An 18,131-nucleotide genomic window follows, 5' to 3' on the forward strand; every position below is an offset into this window, starting at 1 on the left:
ATGTATGTTGATTTCTGTTGTGCAAAAAAATGATTCAGTTATGCATATATACATTCTTTTTCTAAACATTCTTCTCCATTATTGTTAATCATAGGATATTTAATACAGTTCCCTGTCCTTACTGCAGGACCTTGTTACTGTAACCATCTGCTAACCACAACCTCCCACTCCATCCCTTCCTCCCCCCCTGCCCCCTCTATGCAACCACCGTCTCTTCTGTGTCTGTGAGTCTGTTTCTGTTCCGTGGATAGATTTGTTTGTGTTGTATTTTAGATTCTCTGTGTAAGTGATATCATGTGGTATTTGTTTTTCTCACTTACTTCACTTAGGAATCTCTCATTGCATCCAAATTGCTGCAAATGGCATTATTTTGTTCTTTTTTATGGCCAAGTAGTGTTTCTTTATATAGAGGTGCCGCATCTTACTCATCCATTCGTCTGTCTGTGGACACTTAGGTTGCCTCCATGTCTTGGCTGTTGTGAATAGTGCTGTTATGAACAGAGGGGTACGTGTATCTATTTGAATTATAGTTTTTGTTTTTTCTGGATGTATGCCCATGAGTGAGTTTGCTGGATCATAAGGTAAATCTTTTTTTAGTTTTCTAAGGAACCTCCATACTGTTTTCCATAGTTATGGCACCAACTTCCATTCCCACCAACAGGATAGGAGGGCTCCCTTTTCTCCACACCCTCTCCAGCATTTGTTACTTGTAGACTTTTTGATGATGGTCATTCTGACCAGTGTGAGATGGTACCTCATTGGAGTTTTGATTTGTATTTCTCCAATATTAGCGATGTTGAGCATCTTTTTACATGCCTGTTGACCATCTGTATAAAAATGGTTGTTTTAAAATCTCTAAAGACTAATAGTATTGTGCTCTTATGAATTGTCTGATTGCAGGTCATACTTGCCATGCAATTTTATTTCTCTGACTGTAATTATCAACAGTTCAGTTCACTTACTCAGTCGTGTCTGACTCTTTGCGACCCTATGGACTGTAGCACACCAGGCTTCCCTGTCCATCACCAATTCCTGGAGTTTACTCAAACTCATGTCCATTGAGTCAGTGATGCCATCCAACCATCTCATCCTCTGTTGTCCCCTTCTCCTCCTGCCTTCAGTCTTTCCTAGCATCAGGGTCTTTTCAAATGAATCAGTTCTTCGCATCAGGTGGCCAAAGTATCAACAGAAAGTACATTAAGTGAACACATATCAAGCAACATTTGTTGACAGGAAAGCATATTCTAAAGGTACTTGTGAAACTTGTGTTGTGGTCATATTGTTCCCTAACATATTAGTTACACCAGAACAAATTAACATTTTTCAGAGAATGTGAAATTGTCAGTGGCAGAACTGATTGGCCTTTCCCAAGTCTTACTTGTCAGAAGGAAGTTGTAATGTGGTGGTTTGCTAAGAGAAAATCACCTATCGTGGGGGTTGCCTTTTTCTTGTTATTTTAAATTGGCATTTGTAGATGAGAAGTTTAAGAGTTTATAATTTGGGTATGGAACCTTGAGTTCATTTGTGGAAACATTTGGGGGAGATGTAAATACTGTTTCATGTTAGAAACAAAAAGTCCCTTCACTTTTTAAAATGTGTTTTCAATCTGTATGTATAGTTTTAAAAGAAATTTTGAACCCTTGTTTTCAATCTACCTGTGAACGTTAAAAGAATTTGAAGCTGTGTTAAGTAAATACGAACTAATTTGTAATTGATTTTGAATATTTATGAATATTCATGAAATATAGGAGTATTATGAAATATAAACTGAAGTTAAGATTTGAGAAAACAAATATTTAAAATTTGCCCTCACTTTCGTCGATGGAGAAGCATCGAGATATGTTGCAAGCAGTGAATTATGACCCCAAGCTGGTAATCTTGTTTCATCTTCATTTTCCTGCTGTAAAGTGAGGATAACTAGTGTCTCATGTTAAGTGGGTCCATGTATATGCTTCACACGGTGCCTGTTGTTGCTAAGTCATGTCTGACTGTTTTGCGACCCCCATTGACTTGGCCTGCTAGGCTCCTCTGTCCATGGGATTCTCTAGGCAAGAATACTGGAGTGGGTTGTCATTTCCTCTTCCACGGCATCTTCCTGACCCAGGGATTGAACCTGGGTCTTCTGCATTGGCAGGCGGATTCTTTACCACTCAGCCACCAGGGAAGTCCATATGGTACCTGGCACGTTGTAACATATGCATTAAATCATCTCTGGATTATTTGTGCTGCGCTGCTAAGTCACTTCAGTCGTGTCTGACTCTGTACGACCCCATAGACGGCAGCCCACCAGGCTCCCCCGTCCCTGGGATTCTCCAGGCAAGAACACTGGAGTGGGTTGCCATTTCCTTCTCCAATGTGTGAAAGTGAAAAGTGAAAGTGAAGTCGTTCAGTCGTGTCCGACTCTTCATGACCCCATGGACTGCAGCCCACCAGGCTCCTCCGTCCGTGGGATTTTCCAGGCAAGAGTACTGGAGTGGGGTGCCATTGCCTTCTCCGGGATTATTTGTAATACTTAATAAATATAAATCCTATGTCAATAGTTGTAAATACAATGTAAATGCTGTGTAAATAGTTGTGAGTACAGTGTGAAGGCTATGCATATAGTTTCTGACATGTGGCAAATTCAAGTTTTGCTTTTTGGGACTTTCTGGAATTTTTCCTTTTGGGGATATTTTCTATGTGCATTTGGTTGTATTTGTGAAGGTGGAACCTAAGGATTTGGAAGACTGACTGTAAATGGGGAAAAATGGAGACTTTCCTTCTGTTTTTTGAAGCTCTAAAATTCTCCACGAAAAAAGTTGTTTCTTTTTCCCACTTTGCTTCTTCCTTTTCTTCCTAAGAGACTTCATATCTTTATATTCTTTTTTGTTAAATTTTTTTTTAGGCGACCAGCTTGATGTCTAGGATATATTCCAAAAAGAAAAACTAATTAGTTATAGAAAAATGTCATCTTAATGTCTCTAGGATTCTGGATTTTGCATTACCAAAAAATTGAACTTCAAGGATTTTCAAATGCATTTCAGCTTTTCTCTTTGAACGTTTTCGTGTTGCCATGTGTGGTTCCTGAGTTCAGGTATCTGAGATGTGTATGTTTGGGCCTCCAAGTAGAGTATGTTTTCTTCCAAGTTTTGCTTTTTTAATATAACTGCAGTGAAATCTTTCATATAAATCTTTGGCAGTATCTCTGAATATGTCCTTAGCATGCATTCCTAGAAGGAGAATTACTAGGTCAAAGGGTATGAATATTTTTAAAAGGCTCTTGGTACTTATCACCAGCCTTCTTTCCAGAAAGGTTGAACCAACTTATATTCTCAAACAGCAAGGAATGAGGCTGCCTAGTCTTAGCACCAATACCCACTCTGTGTTCTGTCATTAAAAACAAAAAGAAACCACATACAAATAACAACAGCAGTCTTATCAGAGAAAAGTTGCATCCTAGTTTTGTTTAACCAAGCAACACATGCTTATTATAGGAAAAAAATGTTGAAATAAAGACACTAAAACCATTTGTAATCCCTTTTCAGAGAGAGCGGCTCATAACTATCCAATTGTTTTAATTTGCTCTTTAAAAAATAATTGAAATGGTTGAGCATTTATGTTTATAAGCCATTTAATTTCCTTCTTAAAAAATTTATTTATTTTTAATTGATGCATAATTGCTTTGCAGTTTGGTTTGTTTTCTGCCACGCACCAACATGAATTAGCCATGGGTATACATGTCCCCTCCCTCTTGGACCTCCTCCCCACCTCCCACCCTTTGCCACCCTTGTAGACTGTAGCAGAGCCCTGGTTTGAGTTTCATGAGGCATACAGCAGATTTCCACTATTTTTCGTGTGTTACTGTATACGCTTCCGTGCGACTCTCTCCATTTGTCTTACTCTCTCCTTCCTCCCCACGGCCCATGTCCATAAGTCTGTTCTTTATGTCTGCATCTCCATAATTTCCCTTCCTGTAAGAGAGAGACTCTTCTCTTTTTATTTTTTGGATTTGTATGACTTCTTATTACCCTTAGGATATTAGTCGTCTGCTGTTTATCTTTTTGTCTAATGTAACCCTTCCCTGTTTTTGATACACAGATGTTTACAATTTTTATACTGTAAATCTGTTGATATTTTTCTTTTGTGATTTATTCTATTGCTTTTACATTGGGAAGTTATGTTCTGTTCTTAGATGAAATAAATAGTAATCCATATGTTTTCCCTACCTTTTTAATGGTTAAAAAAAACCATAACTCATTCACATGGTGTTAGTTTTACAGCATAGCGTGAAAGAGAATCTTACTTAACATCCTTCCCATACAGCATAGCAGTGTTTGTTTAGTTAGGCAAAGAGACAGAATATTATTCAAGCTGGTATTCAGTTACAGTATGTTCTGGAAAACACAGATTAGTAGATGGCCCATCTTGTTGAAAATAGGGCATGTGAAGGAGGATTTCAGATTGGGAAGACAGATAAAAGTCTAAGTGGGGACTGCCTTTGATGCCACGTCAAAAGTTGAAATTTGTAGGCAGTAAGAAGTTTGAGAACCTGAATATCCTTGAAATGAACCTTTAGTTAGGAGTCCTTCAGCTACAGGCAATATTAAAAAAATAAAAAAGCCTGAGTCAAACTGATTTAATTACAAGGGAAACTTGGAAAGATATTTTGTGGGTTGGTTCAGCTTCAAGTGTGACTTGTTCCAAGTTCAGATAATGTGGTCGGGTGGCTTCTCTCTGTCTCTTGACCTTGCTCTCTTTCCCACTGGCCTCTTTTTTAGGTTCCTAGAGGTGACCTCCTCATATCTCCAGATTTATATCCTCTTAGGTCCATGTTTGGGAAAAACGAATGTTTCTTTCTTGAAATTCCCTTATAAATCCAGAAATTTTCGTGATTGGACTCAGTTGGTTCCCTGTGGCTTTAGGGTACATTTGAAGATGTTTGGCTAGAGGGTGTTCTGTGGCTGTCCCAGATGAATCCATGTTGGTAACTCTGGGGATCTCTTTGACCAGGTCTGGATCACGTATTTCCTCTTAGAGTCAGAAACAGAACCTCCCCAAGACCACACAGTCTGAATGCTGGGCTTGGGGTAGTTTCTCAGGAAAATTGAGCATACTGGAGAAATAGAAGGTATGTCAGCCAGGTTAGGCTCAGTCGTGCTGCAGTGACCAGTGATGCCGGAAATCTCAGTGGCTTAATATAGGCAGCTGTAACCACGGTTTATTTCTCTCTCCTGTGCTGTTTTCTGGAGCCTCAGGCTCCTCTCCAGGGCAGTTGTGCTCCATGTGGTGACCTCGCCTGCCGGGCCTGTCGGTCTCCTCCATCCCCTGCTGCATGTGTCATGGAAGCCTTGCGCATGGCTCTGTGATAGATGGAGTGGGGGAGGGAGCGTGCTGTGATCTGGAAGTGATGTGCCTTACGTCTGCCCACAGCCCGTTGGCCAGAGCAGAAGTTGGTGGCCAGGATAAGGGGTGAAGAGAGGATTGTAATCCCCAAGTGCCTGGAAGGAGAGAATGTGAGTGAGCACGAGGTGGCCCAGCCACACTGGGTGACACAGAAGGCCAGGGCACCCTGTCACCACCCACCACAGGCTCCCTGGAGGACCTCAGTTGGTTCAGCTCATCCCTTATGCCCCTCCTCCTGATTTTATCTGACTTGTTCCTGGGACAGTGCTGAGAACAGGAAATGGATCCCTTCAGAGCTTCCCAGGGTTGTGTCCCCAAGGGCTGAGGGACAGTCATGCTGCCTTTCTGAGGACATTATGAATATTTCTTGACGTGACTCAGGCCATAGATTTCTACTCAGCACTGTCCACATACGCTGCTCTGTTAGACTGGAGACCTTTTAAGAAGAGTCATCGTGCATTTCTGAACATCACAGGGTTCAGAAAAGTACCATCATGAAGTACTTGGCAAAGATTGTATTTCCTAAACTTAGATATTTATACAGTTTAACAATATTTCCTTAAATAGGTAGAAAATGTCTGACTTCTGTACCTAAGTTCTGATTTCATTCATTTTCTCTGTCAGTAGTAAAGATAAAATTAAGGCAAGGGAAGAATTCTTCTGTGGTGATCTTACAAACAAGAAAACCAGGACCCCAAACAACAGAAAATGCTGCAGTGGCTGTGAAAGACAGTATGATGGTTCCTCAAAAAATTACAATCCAGTTTACCATATGCCAGCAATTCCACTTCTGGATATATACCCTCAAGAAGTGAAAGCAGGGGCTCAAAGAGATATTTGTCCACACATGTGCATAGCAGCGTTATTCACAATAGCCAATGGGTGGAAGCAGTCTAAATGTCCTTCAGTGGGTGAATGGGTAAACAAAATGTGGATAGACATAAAATGGAATATTACATAGGCTTAAAAAGGAGTAAACTTCTGACCCATGCCCCAACATGAATGCATCTTGAAGATATTATGCTAAATAAAATAAGCCAGCCCCAAAAGACAGCTGCTCTATGATTCTCCTTATATGAGTCACATTCCTAGAGACAGAATGTAGAACGGTGATTGCCAGGGGCTGGGGGAGGAAGAATGGGGAGTTAGTGTTGAACGAGTGTGGAGTTTCAGTTTTGCAAGATGAAAGAGTTCTGGAGATGGGTGGTGGTGATGGTCTCACAGCAGTGTGAATCACCTTAGTGCCACTGTGCTGTACACTGAAATGGTTAAAATGGTAAATTTTATGTTATGCTTTTTTTACCACCATAAAAATAAGCAAAAACAGAGTCTCAGAAAGCTGACAGATGACTCCTGTAGGTGGTCCACTGGGTGTCCCAGTGCTCCATGGGATGAGCAAGTGGGTGACCTGTGAGTGTGCGGGGGTTGCCCAGCTTGCTGCCTTGCCCGAGGAAAGGCAGTCACCTCCCGGTTCAGGGTGGCTGCCTTGAAACTTGGCTATGGTTGGGGCTTTGGGCAGAGTGACAGAACTGTCTCTCCACATCTTTGTCCTCGTTGTGGCATCTTGCTCTTATTATCCATTGAGTGCAAAAGAAATTCGCTCTCTTAATTCGTACCCACTCTTGTCTCTGCTTTGGGCAAGTACATAACTGACTCGTCAAGGGCCCTTCTGTTTATATTTGGAGTCCACAGTTTAGACAGACCGTTTCTCTCTGTCTGAGTGGTTGGCATTCTTTGCTTTTGCCTTGTAATGACTTGAATTAATTCTTAGCACTTTCTTGAAGTGGTTGCATGGGGTGTTGAGCTCCTTTTAAGCTACTGATGTTCCTGGTGTTTATTTCAAGTGATGACTAATTAAACACGCACGCTTTCTGGTGATGTTCATGTGATGGCTACACCGCGGGCTTTCCCGCCAGTGGAGAATTCATTCCTGGGCAGCCCCTGGAGATGTGCTGACTGTCAGCACCGTGTTCCAGCATAGTCGTGTTTCCTTGAGGGCCTTGCATACTCTTCTCAGGTAGCAGAAAGGGGGAAAGATTTTCCTGCCAGCACCAGTTCTAAATAGAAACTTCTAATGGCAGCAGGCTGTGAGAACTTCCCTTGGAAAGGTCATTTGTGAAAGAGGAGCTTTTGGTCATTCTGTAAGTGATCCTGTTTCACTGACTTCGTTCGGACAGTGACATGCAGTCCTATTCGGAAAGTGACATTCTGGGCAGTGACCTGTTGATGATGGCCAGATGCTCTTCGATGTTGGATGCTGAAGAGCCACTGGTTTCTCCCTTCCTCAGGATTAGTTCCTGTGAACTCTCTGCCTTCAAGTTTCTTAAAATGTGTTTCCTGTCTTCAGATGAATCTTATATGTAAAAAAGAAAAACAAGACCAGGGTTATTATCTCATTGATTTTGACAAAAGAAACTAATGAAGAAATGAAATCGTTGGTGAATCTTGACTGTGATTTTCAGTAGACTCAGTCATATCTAGGTTGTCAATGGGAGAGAAATTCATTCATTCGTTCATTCCTTCATTTGCTGTCTTTGATCTGGATATGCTGTGTGGGGATGTGAAGGCTTGGTTTTAAAGTTAGTGTAATGTGGCATCTTTCTTGGTGACCATGAATAGGCTTCGGAGTCAAGCTCCCTGAAGTTTTCCACAAGGTTTGTGTTTGTGTTTTTCTGAGGGGTGAGAATTCTATGGCTTCTGTTAGGTTCTCAAAGGGATCCAACCCCGCCGGTGTTAAGGAGCCTTCTGAAATGCTCAGAATATGTCACTGTGGCTCATATGGCCCCCTAATTAGAGTTGTCATCCTGTGAAAGTAAGTACTTTTTGGATATTTCAGGTGGCTCTTTAAAAGTGGATAATGTGAGAAAAAGGTGAGCAGAGGGAAGGAGGGAACACTGTAGACTCTGTGGTAAACATTAAAATGATGAAAGATTGACTCCACTTTATTTAGAAAATAAATACTTGCTTCTCAAATGCTTGTTGACTCCCCTAATCTTGCAGAAGAGCATCAAGAGTATAGATTCTGAAGCCAGACTTCCCAGGTTCAAATCCTACCTCTGCCATTTAGTGGCTGTGTGTCCTTTGGTGAATTGTATAATTTCTGTGTGTCTCTAATGTTTTCCTACATCAGATGGAGATGATAGAGCTTTTGCTTGCTAAGGTTGTCACAAGGATTAAATGAGGTGATACAAAGTGCTTCTGAGTATGTAATACATGGTAAGGAAGAAAAAGAAAGAAAGTTAAGTCGCTCAGTCATGTCCAACTCTTTGCGATCTCTTGGACTGTAGCCTGCCAGGTGCCTCTATCTGTGGAATCCTCCAGGCAAGAATATTGGAGTGGGTTGCCATCACCTTCTCCAAGGAATCTTCCCAACCCAGGGATCAAACTCAGGTCTCCCGCACTGCAGGCAGATCCTTTGCCATCTGAGCTACCAGGGAAGCCCCTAATACATGGTTAAGATCTTAGTAAATATAAGACCTTAATAAGTGTTAGCTCTTATGATGGAGTCAGAAGTGGTTCTTATTAATGTAAAGAGTAGTAGAATACACACAGTTCAATTCATTCATAAGATGTGGCCAGTTCACTTTCTGTGTGCGTGTGTTGGTGGTTTTGTATCTATTTCCATGAAGTCACCTGTCTTCAGCATTTGTCTATTGATGAACTGCTTCAGGTAAATTTTTGGTGCACAAGCATTGTAAAAAGTGAGAGAATGCTGTCCCATATCCTTTTAGCAAAATGGGATGGTCTGTGTGCTTGTCACAGAATGTTGCATAAGGAGGTTCTTTGTGTTAAATAACTACTTGTGAAATGACTGGATGACAATATCATATTTCATTGTCTTTAAAAATATAGTATGCAGCCTCTGATCCTAAATTTCATCTGGGATGTGGTTATTGAAGACTCATAGTCTGTTTCACTTATGTGATTAATTTCTCCATCATTACTAGACTCTAGAGAGTTGCTTTCTATATCTTTGTATTCATCTTTTGACTCATCTGATAATTGTGAAGTGCTTTCTTCTGACAGGTTTATGCTTTTTGCCACTCTGGGTGGAAAATAGAATTCCACACAGTGAATTCTCAACTGTGTTTCATGAAAGCTAAGGAAATGACAGCAAAGATGGTATCTTCAGACTTCTTTGATATACTTTCCTGAAAATGATGCGATACTTCAGGCAGGGCGATGAGGAAACTGAAGGGTGATGTTGTAGTGATAATTTCTTTTACTTTTGCAATATCTTGGCCAAGTTCTTGTCATTCTCTTGCTTTCTTGTGTATGTGTACGCTCAGTTGCTCAGTTGTGTCTGACACTGTGACCCCATGGACAGGCCCTCAGGCTCCTCTGTCCATGGAATTTTCCAGTCTAGAATACTGGGGTGGGTTTCCATTTCTTTCTCCAGGGAATCTTCCCAACCCAGGGATTGAATGCATGTCTTCTGCATTGGCAAGCAGATTAAAAATCATGGTTGGGAATAATTGAGGGATAATGATGAAATAGGCTTTCCAGGTGGCTCACTTGTGAGGAATCCTCCTGTCAATGCAGGAGACACAAGTTCAATCTCTGGGTTGGGAAGATCCCCTGGAGAAGGAAGTGGCAACCCACTCCAGTATTCTTGCCTGGAAAATCCCATGGACAAAGAAGCCTGCAGTATAGTCCAGGAGGTTGCAAAAAGTCAGACATGACTAAGCGACTGAGTACACACCCACCCGCACCTTCCTTACTTACAGTGGTGAAATGATTCCTGCGATGGTAAAATAGCAAAATGTTTCAAGATGTTGGAAAATAAAATCACTGACCTCCCATCTTGCATCTTAGATTTTTAAAAGGGTGTGGTGAACTCATGAAAGTTGTATAGCAAGATGAGTTTTTGAAAAACCTGCAAGAAAGAATACAAGTCATGAAATAGCAATCCTTACAAATAGAAGTGCTTAAAACAGGAACTCGAAACTAACATTGAATCCAGGGGACCCTGATGGTATCCTGGGGTTAATTACATTTCTAATAATCTATCTGGAGGAAATCACCAGAAAGGCAAAGGTGAACATCTGAAGGTACTTATTACTGTGGGTTTTTTTTTTTGCTTTTGTTTCTTAAATAGGAAAAGTCATAGATGTGTATGAGTAAAAGGCTGATTTGGAGCAATATACCAGTCGTATATGATGGTTTAAAGTTATATTCTCAGAAACTCTGCATGATAGAACACATTATGATAGAATATTAGAGTGGAGTACAAAGATGTGTGTACAGTGTGAGGTCACCTATGTACACTGTATACATAGAACAATATCAGTAGCAAATACATACAATGTTTTTTCTGGATGATATATGATGGGTGATACTTAATTATCTACATGGTTCTCTATCTTCTAAAATCTGTAACTGGCATATATTCTTTTATAAACAAAAACAAATCTTTTTGTGATGTCGAAGCAAATTATTTTTTATAACAGTCTTATTAGGATGTCATGTACCTACCATACAATTCACTCACTCAGTTTCCCATTCAGTGGGTTTTAGTGTCATCAAAGCCACTGTTTAGCCATCACCACAATCAACTTTAAAACATTTTCATCACCCCCCAAAGAAACTCTATGCCCATTAGCATTCACTCTGTTTCTCTCCATCCTGCCAGTTCTAGGCAACCACTCAATCTAGTTTCTGTCTCAAGGGGTTTGTCTGTTCTAGACATTTCATTTAAATCGAGTCCTACAGTGTGCAACTCTTTGTGACTGGCTTCTTTCACTTAGCATCATGTTTTCAAGGTAAAGCTAATTACTCTTGTGCTGTAATTTACTCATTTTGTTTACGTCATGCTAACTTTTATTTATCATAGGGTGTAACGTCTTTTCTCCCCCTTTACTTCTAGAACTGGTTCCTTCGATTATGAACAACTTGTTAAATCCAGATGCCATCTTCTCAAACAATGAGATGAGCCTGTCAGACATTGAAATCTATGGCTTTGATTATGACTACACCTTGGTGTTTTATTCAAAACACCTCCACACACTGATATTTAATGCTGCTCGGGACCTTCTCATCAACGAACACCGGGTAAGAGCACAGGGACTTCCAGTCTCCCCGCCCGCCCCCCGTGGGGATTTGAGCTGACCTGGCCTCATGCCCGGCACAGTAGATGTTACTTAGTAAATTGTTGCTGAATGTATGAGTAGATGTGGTTCCATTCCAAATGACTATCTGGAAAATAGTTTTTTTTAAAAAATACTTTTTTGAGTTATGATTGACATGTAAAAAGCTATATATATTTACACATATATACACATACATATGTATATACACACACATATATATAAAGGTCATTGAGTTTTGGGATAAGTGTATAAATCACCATCAAGGTCATAAACTATCCATCACTTACCTAAGTTTCCTCCTGCTCCCTTTATTGTTATTGTTGGGTGTATGCATGTGTGTGTGGTGCAGTGCTTAGCTAAGATACACCCATTTAGCAAATTCCAAGTATAGAATACAATATTGTTAGCTCTAGGTACTATGCTGTATAATAGATCTCCAGAACTTATTTATCTTGCCTAACTGAAACTTTGTACCTGGAAGGTAGTTGTATGTTTAAAAAAATCTTTAGATGTCTCTGATAGAAGACTGTACCAAGTTACTCATTAGTGGAGATTCAGCCGTGGTCATTTGCACTATGCTGTCTCACAGAGCAAGTGACACAGGTCCTCCCAAAGTCTGATGAAGGGGCAGCCTGTTAATTTCTGGTTAGAAGGAATTCTTCAAATCATGGGCAGTGTTCTGCCCTCATCACTGAACTGAATTGCATTCTTAGATAAGGAATATTTGAATGTCTTCTGATGCTTAGTATTGCTGAGAGCTTATAATAAAGAAGGAAGAAAGAAACACTCTAAACTGAACGTGGTTTTCTCTAGTCTAGTTGGAATACATTTCAGGAACCAGGATGAGAAGCATCTTCAGAGGTCGTCTGGACCAGGGCCCTTTGAAAACGCCCCACAGCATTCCAAGAGAGGTGACTGGAGGGCATCCCTCCCAGAGGTGTTCTGAACTTGGGGAGTTCTTCCACTGACACCTGCTTTTTCCTTCATTTGTCCCTTCACACATTCCTTCATCCTTTACTCAGTGTCTCTTCTGTGCTGAGCTCTCATGGAGCAGGCAGGGTGAAGGTGAGTAGGACACAGGTGCTGCCCTTGGAGAACCAGCAGTCTATTGGAGGTGTCTGTCCTGTGGGCAGCTAAATTATGAAGCCTCCATCTGGTGGTTTTCCCTACTTTCTTCAATTTAAGTCTGAATTTGGTAATAAGGAGTTCATGATCTGAGCCACAGTCAGCTCCTGGTCTTGTTTTTGTTGACTGTATGAGCTTCTCCATCTTTGGCTGCAAAGAATATAATCAATCTGATTTCGGTGTTGACCATCTGGTGATGTCCATGTGTAGAGTCTTCTCTTGTGTTGTTAGAAGAGGGTGTTTGCTATGACCAGTGCATTTTCTTGGCAAAACTCTATTAGTCTTTGCCCTGCTTCATTCCGTATTCCAAGGCCAAATTTGCCTGTTACTCCAGGTGTTTCTTGACTTCCTACTTTTGCATTCCAGTCCCCTATAATGAAAAGGATATCTTTTGGGTGTTCTAAAAGGTCTTGTAGGTCTTCATAGAACCGTTCAACTTCAGCTTCTTCAGCGTTACTGGTTGGGGCATAGACTTGGATTACTGTGATATTGAATGGTTTGCCTTGGAAACGAACAGAAGTCATTCTGTCGTTTTTGAGATTGCATCCAAGTACTGAATTATGGACTCTCTTGTTGACCATGATGGCTACTCCATTTCTTCTGAGGGATTCCTGCCCGCAGTAGTAGATATAATGGTCATCTGAGTTAAATTCACCCATTCCAGTCCATTTTAGTTTGCTGATTCCTAGAATGTCGACATTCACTCTTGCCATCTCTTGTTTGACCACTTCCAATTTGCCTTGATTCATGGACCTGACATTCCAGGTTCCTATGCAGTATTGCTCTTTACAGCATCGGACCTTGCTTCTATCACCAGTCACATCCACAGCTGGGTATTGTTTTTGCTTTGGCTCCATCCCTTCATTCTTTCTGGAGTTATTTCTCCACTGATCTCCAGTAGCATATTGGGCACCTACTGACCTGCCTCTTGAGAAATCTGTATGCAGGTCAGGAAGCAACAGTTAGAACTGGACATGGAATAACAGACTGGTTCCAAATAGGAAAAGGAGTACGTCAAGGCTGTATATTGTCACCCTGCTTATTTAACTTATATGCAGAGTACATCATGAGAAACGCTGGACTGGAAGAAACACAAGCTGGAATCAAGATTGCCAGGAGAAATATCAATAACCTCAGATATGCAGATGACACCATCCTTATGGCAGAAAGTGAAGAGGAACTAAAAAGCCTCTTGATGAAAGTGAAAGAGGGGAGTAAAAAGTTGGCTTAAAGCTCAACATTCAGAAAATGAAGATCATGTCATCTGGTCCCATCACTTCATGGCAAATAGATGGGGAAACAGTGGAAACAGTGTCAGACTTTATTTTTTTGGGCTCCAAAATCACTGCAGATGGTGATTGCAGCCATGAAATTAAAAGACGCTTACTCCTTGGAAGGAAAGTTATGTCCAACCTAGATAGCATATTAAAAAGCAGAGACATTACTTTGCCAACAAAGGTCCATCTAGTCAAGGCTATGGTTTTTCCAGGGGTCATGTATGGATGTGAGAGTTGGACTGTGAAGAAGGCTGAGCGCCGAAGAATTGATGCTTTTGAACTGTGGTGTTGGAGAAGACTCTTGAGAGTCCCTTGGACTGCAAGGAGATCCAACCAGTCCATTCTGAAGGAGATCAGCCCTGGGATTTCTTTGGAAGGAATGATGCTAAAGCTGAAACTCCAGTACTTTGGCCACCTCATGCGAAGAGTTGACTCATTGGAAAAGACTCTGATGCTGGGAGGGACTAGGGGCAGAAGGAGAAGGGGACGACAGAGGATGAGATGACTGGATGGCATCACTGACTCAATGGACGTGAGTCTGAGTGAACTCCAGGAGTTGGTGATGGACAGGGAGGCCTGGCGTGCTGTGATTCATGGGGTCGCAAAGAGTCAGACACAACTGAGCGACTGAACTGAACTGAACCACCTGGTGGAGCCCTACAGACATCTGAACAGAGAGCTAGACCTGTGTGGAGGATGGTTTGAACAGTTTTCTCTGCCCGAGAGAATTTCTCTGCAGGAATTCCTCCTGCCTGAGGAAAGAGCCAAGAAGGTGACATTTCAGTGGAGTCTGGAAGGAGTTTATCCACAGAGGTGGGCTGGGGATGAGCAAGGGTGGACATGAGTAGCCTAGAAACCTAAATCATGAACACGAATGTTTTCTACCTGACTATTTGAGTCACGGGCTGGGTGTTATAATGGACTGTTATGCCCTCCGGTCTTCTCTTTTCCCAGTTGGATTATTCTTGGTTTTCCCAGCCATTCCCCTTTGACCTCCTTTCTTTTTCATCACTTTGTGTGTCCTCTGGTTTATCCCCCTCAAGTATGAGGCTCCGAACTGAAGCTGTTCCTGCAGGTGGGGTCTGACTAGTGTGGAACAGGGGGTGACCATCGGCTTCCTGGTTCTGGATAGCAGACCTTCAGTACTGTTGTTAAAGGGTCCATAAGTTCTGGGTCCTTGCCATTTGATGCAGTGTATTTCCTGATTCCCCTCAGCTTTTGGCTGTCAGTGGGATTAATAAGAAACTCATCCGTCCTTATTCACAATGCAGAAATGGTGCTTGCCCAAAGTAACATTCCCTCACCCACCAGGCTCTCTTTAGTTATGGCCACTTGATCAGAGGTAAACTCATCTAGCTACTCTTCACCCAGCTGCATGTCTCCATTTGTTCAAGAGATTCCCTTCTCTTCAATCTAACCTACGGACCTTTCCCTTGACTTTGAGGATGGCAGCAGAGTAAGAGTGAGGTGGTCCTGCCCTTGCTGGCCTGTCTGCCAGCTCGCCCCACCATCTCCCCACCTCCCTGCTAGAGAGTCTTGCACTCCGAGCTGAAGGGGTCTTGCACCATAGCTGGTGTTTGAATTCTAGGTCGTCTGCAGTGTTTGCTGTGACATTACGTATAAAACTTATTAAAAAAAAATAAAATATCATTGCTGTGATATTACTTATAAAATGAAAGTCATTATGCTAACAGCACCCCGTCTGTTCATTGTCTGCTCGGTGCCAAAAGCACAGGCTCTGGAGCCTGACTTCTGGATTTTGAATCCTGGCTTTTACTACTTATCCTTTAGGTAATCTTGAGTAACAGACTTAATGCTTCTGGGCCTCAGTATTGTCCTCTGTGAAATGGGCACAGCAGTAGTACTTTCCTCACAATGTTATTGTCATAATTAAAGGAGTTGATTTATGTGAAGTGCCTGGCACATAGAAAACACTCATTAAAGGTTAACTATTACTACTGTTAATAGCTGTTGTTACTGTTATTGCTAATCTGCGTGACAGCCCTGCAGACAGATAGTGTCTCTGTTTTACAGTTGAGCAAACTGAGACTTACAGAGTCCAGCTAGTAGTTCAAAGCCACAAGACAAGAAAGAAGGCAGAACCAGAATTTGAACTTACAAAAAAAAATTCATTAATTTATTTATTTCTTGGCCAAACCACATGGCGTGTAGAATCTTAGTTCCCCAACTGGGGATCAAATCTGTGCCCCCTGCATTGGAAGGGTGGAGTCTTAACCACTGGGCCACCAGGGAAGTCCTCGAATTTGAACTTCAATCTGTCTGTTTGCAAGGCACAGATGCTGTCTTCTGTTTACATTGGCCTTTGTGGGATTAGTAACACCTTTTCTTTCTATCCTATGGGTTTATTGTTCAGATAAAAATAAAATATTCATGAAGATTAAAAATTTATGAACTTTGAGGGCAAAGAGAGATGAAATAAAGGAAAGAAAGGTATACTCATTCTGATTGGAAAAGCTTCTTGATTTAAGATAGTTGAAATTTCATTCCCATTATGTCTGTTTGTTGCTTTAATAAAAGAAGTATGTCCTAACACTAATTATATCAGACATATTAATAGAGGCAATTATGCTTATGCAAATTTTTCTCTGGTTTTGGATCTGAAATGATTCTTCCACGATGCTGTTGGAAGCACTGAGTGTGGTTCCATTTTTTTTTTTTTCTGCTAAAGACTAAAAGTACTTGAGAAGATGAGAGACATCTGCTTTTGAGATGCACAGTAATAGAGCAGCAAGTTTGCAATTTAGCATCTTCCCTAAAAGCAGATGTGAATGTTCCAGCCTCTTCATAATTATCCATTCTCTCGTCTTTTGTTAAAAGAGAGTGAGAGTTTTTTTTAAAGATTTATTTATTTTTTCGGCTGTGGTGGGTCTTCATTGCTGCATGCAGGCTCTCTGTCCCTGCAGTGAGCGGGGCAGATGGGGTGGTTGGGGTGGGGTGGGGTGGGGTGGGCGGGGGAGGGCTACTCTTCGTTGTGGTACGCAGGCTTCCCATTGCAGTGACTTCTCTTGTTGTGGAGCACGGACTCTAGGGTGCAGGCTTCAGTAATTGTGGCTTCATGGCACGTGGAATCTTCTCGAACCAGGGATGACTCTTAATCTCCCTTCGGGTGCTGCACTGTATGAGAGGAAGTTAGTCTCTGCAGCTGTGAGCTCTCTTTTCACTCATTCAGAAGAATATTCAATGGAAATATGTCCTGCCTCCATCCACTTCTCACCTCCTGCGCTGCCTCCACCCTGGTCTACGCCACCATCACCTCCCACCCGATGGTGCAGTAGCCTTAAACTAGGCCCCTTGCTTCCATTCATGCCCCTTAGTCTGTTCTCCATTCGGCAGCAAGAGTGAACCTTTAAACACTAGTCATTTCACTTTTGGACTCAGAATCCCCCCGAGCCTTCCCATCACGCTTGGAGTGACACTGAAGGCCTCCAATGCTCCTGGACCCTGGCTTCCTCACCCGCCTCGCCTCCTCCCACCTGCTTTCACTGCGCTCCAACCACAGCAGGCACCTGGCTACTCCTTGAACCGCCACACACGCTCCTACCTTTGGGCCTCTGTGCTTTCCGGTTCCTCTGGTGGAATGTCCTGCCTGGCTCCGGGTAGCCTGAAGCCTTGCTCTTTATTTTTTTTTTCCACCAGATTTCCAAACCCTTTACTTACCACTATGAAGCACTGTACAAATGTTGATTTGTTTTGCCTGCCCACCATAGGATGGAAACTTCTTAGGGGCAGAGATGGTGTCAGTTTAAAAAATTTTTTTTTGATATATTGTTATTGTTTTAATTTTTTTGGCCATGCGGCACGGCATACAGGATGTTAGTTCCCTGACCAGGGATCGAACCCATGCCCCCTGTGGCAGAAGTTCAGAGTCTTAACCACTGGACCGCAAGGGAAGTCCTGATGGTGTCAGTTTTGTTCACTACTGCATTCCTAGGCCTTGGCACAAAGTACATGCTCAGTAAACACTTGACATACTCGTTGAATTCCACCTGTTAAGAGAGTATCATGATGCAGGTAGTTTTGTCCTGGCTTCATATTCTGTGTGGATCTTGGAGAACTTTGTTTCTATACGCTTTTGCTCTCCTCTAATTAGACTCATAATTTAGGTTACTTTAAATATCAAACTGAGACCTCTGAAAAGCAGATATATCATATTTATAGGCATTGGGACCTCAGGAACTCAAAGGCAGTGTTGTAATGTGGAGGTTCGCAGCTCTTTCCAGAGCTCCGTGATTGATTA

At 41.8% G+C, this 18,131-nt stretch overlaps 1 protein-coding gene across 2 annotated transcripts in view; it reads left to right on the forward strand.

Moving 5' to 3' along the window:
• The window catches only part of NT5DC3 (5'-nucleotidase domain containing 3), a 70,961-nt gene that overhangs the window by 13,859 nt on the left and 38,971 nt on the right, over positions 1-18,131 (forward strand). For both annotated transcript variants that reach the window (XM_070370246.1, XM_005899080.2), the window contains exon 2: positions 11,249-11,433. In XM_070370246.1, coding sequence (XP_070226347.1) covers positions 11,249-11,433 — 185 coding nt within the window. The remainder of the gene's footprint in view (positions 1-11,248; positions 11,434-18,131) is intronic.

Source organism: Bos mutus, chromosome 5, assembly GCF_027580195.1.
Source record: "Bos mutus isolate GX-2022 chromosome 5, NWIPB_WYAK_1.1, whole genome shotgun sequence".
Classification (NCBI taxonomy): Eukaryota; Metazoa; Chordata; class Mammalia; order Artiodactyla; family Bovidae; genus Bos; species Bos mutus.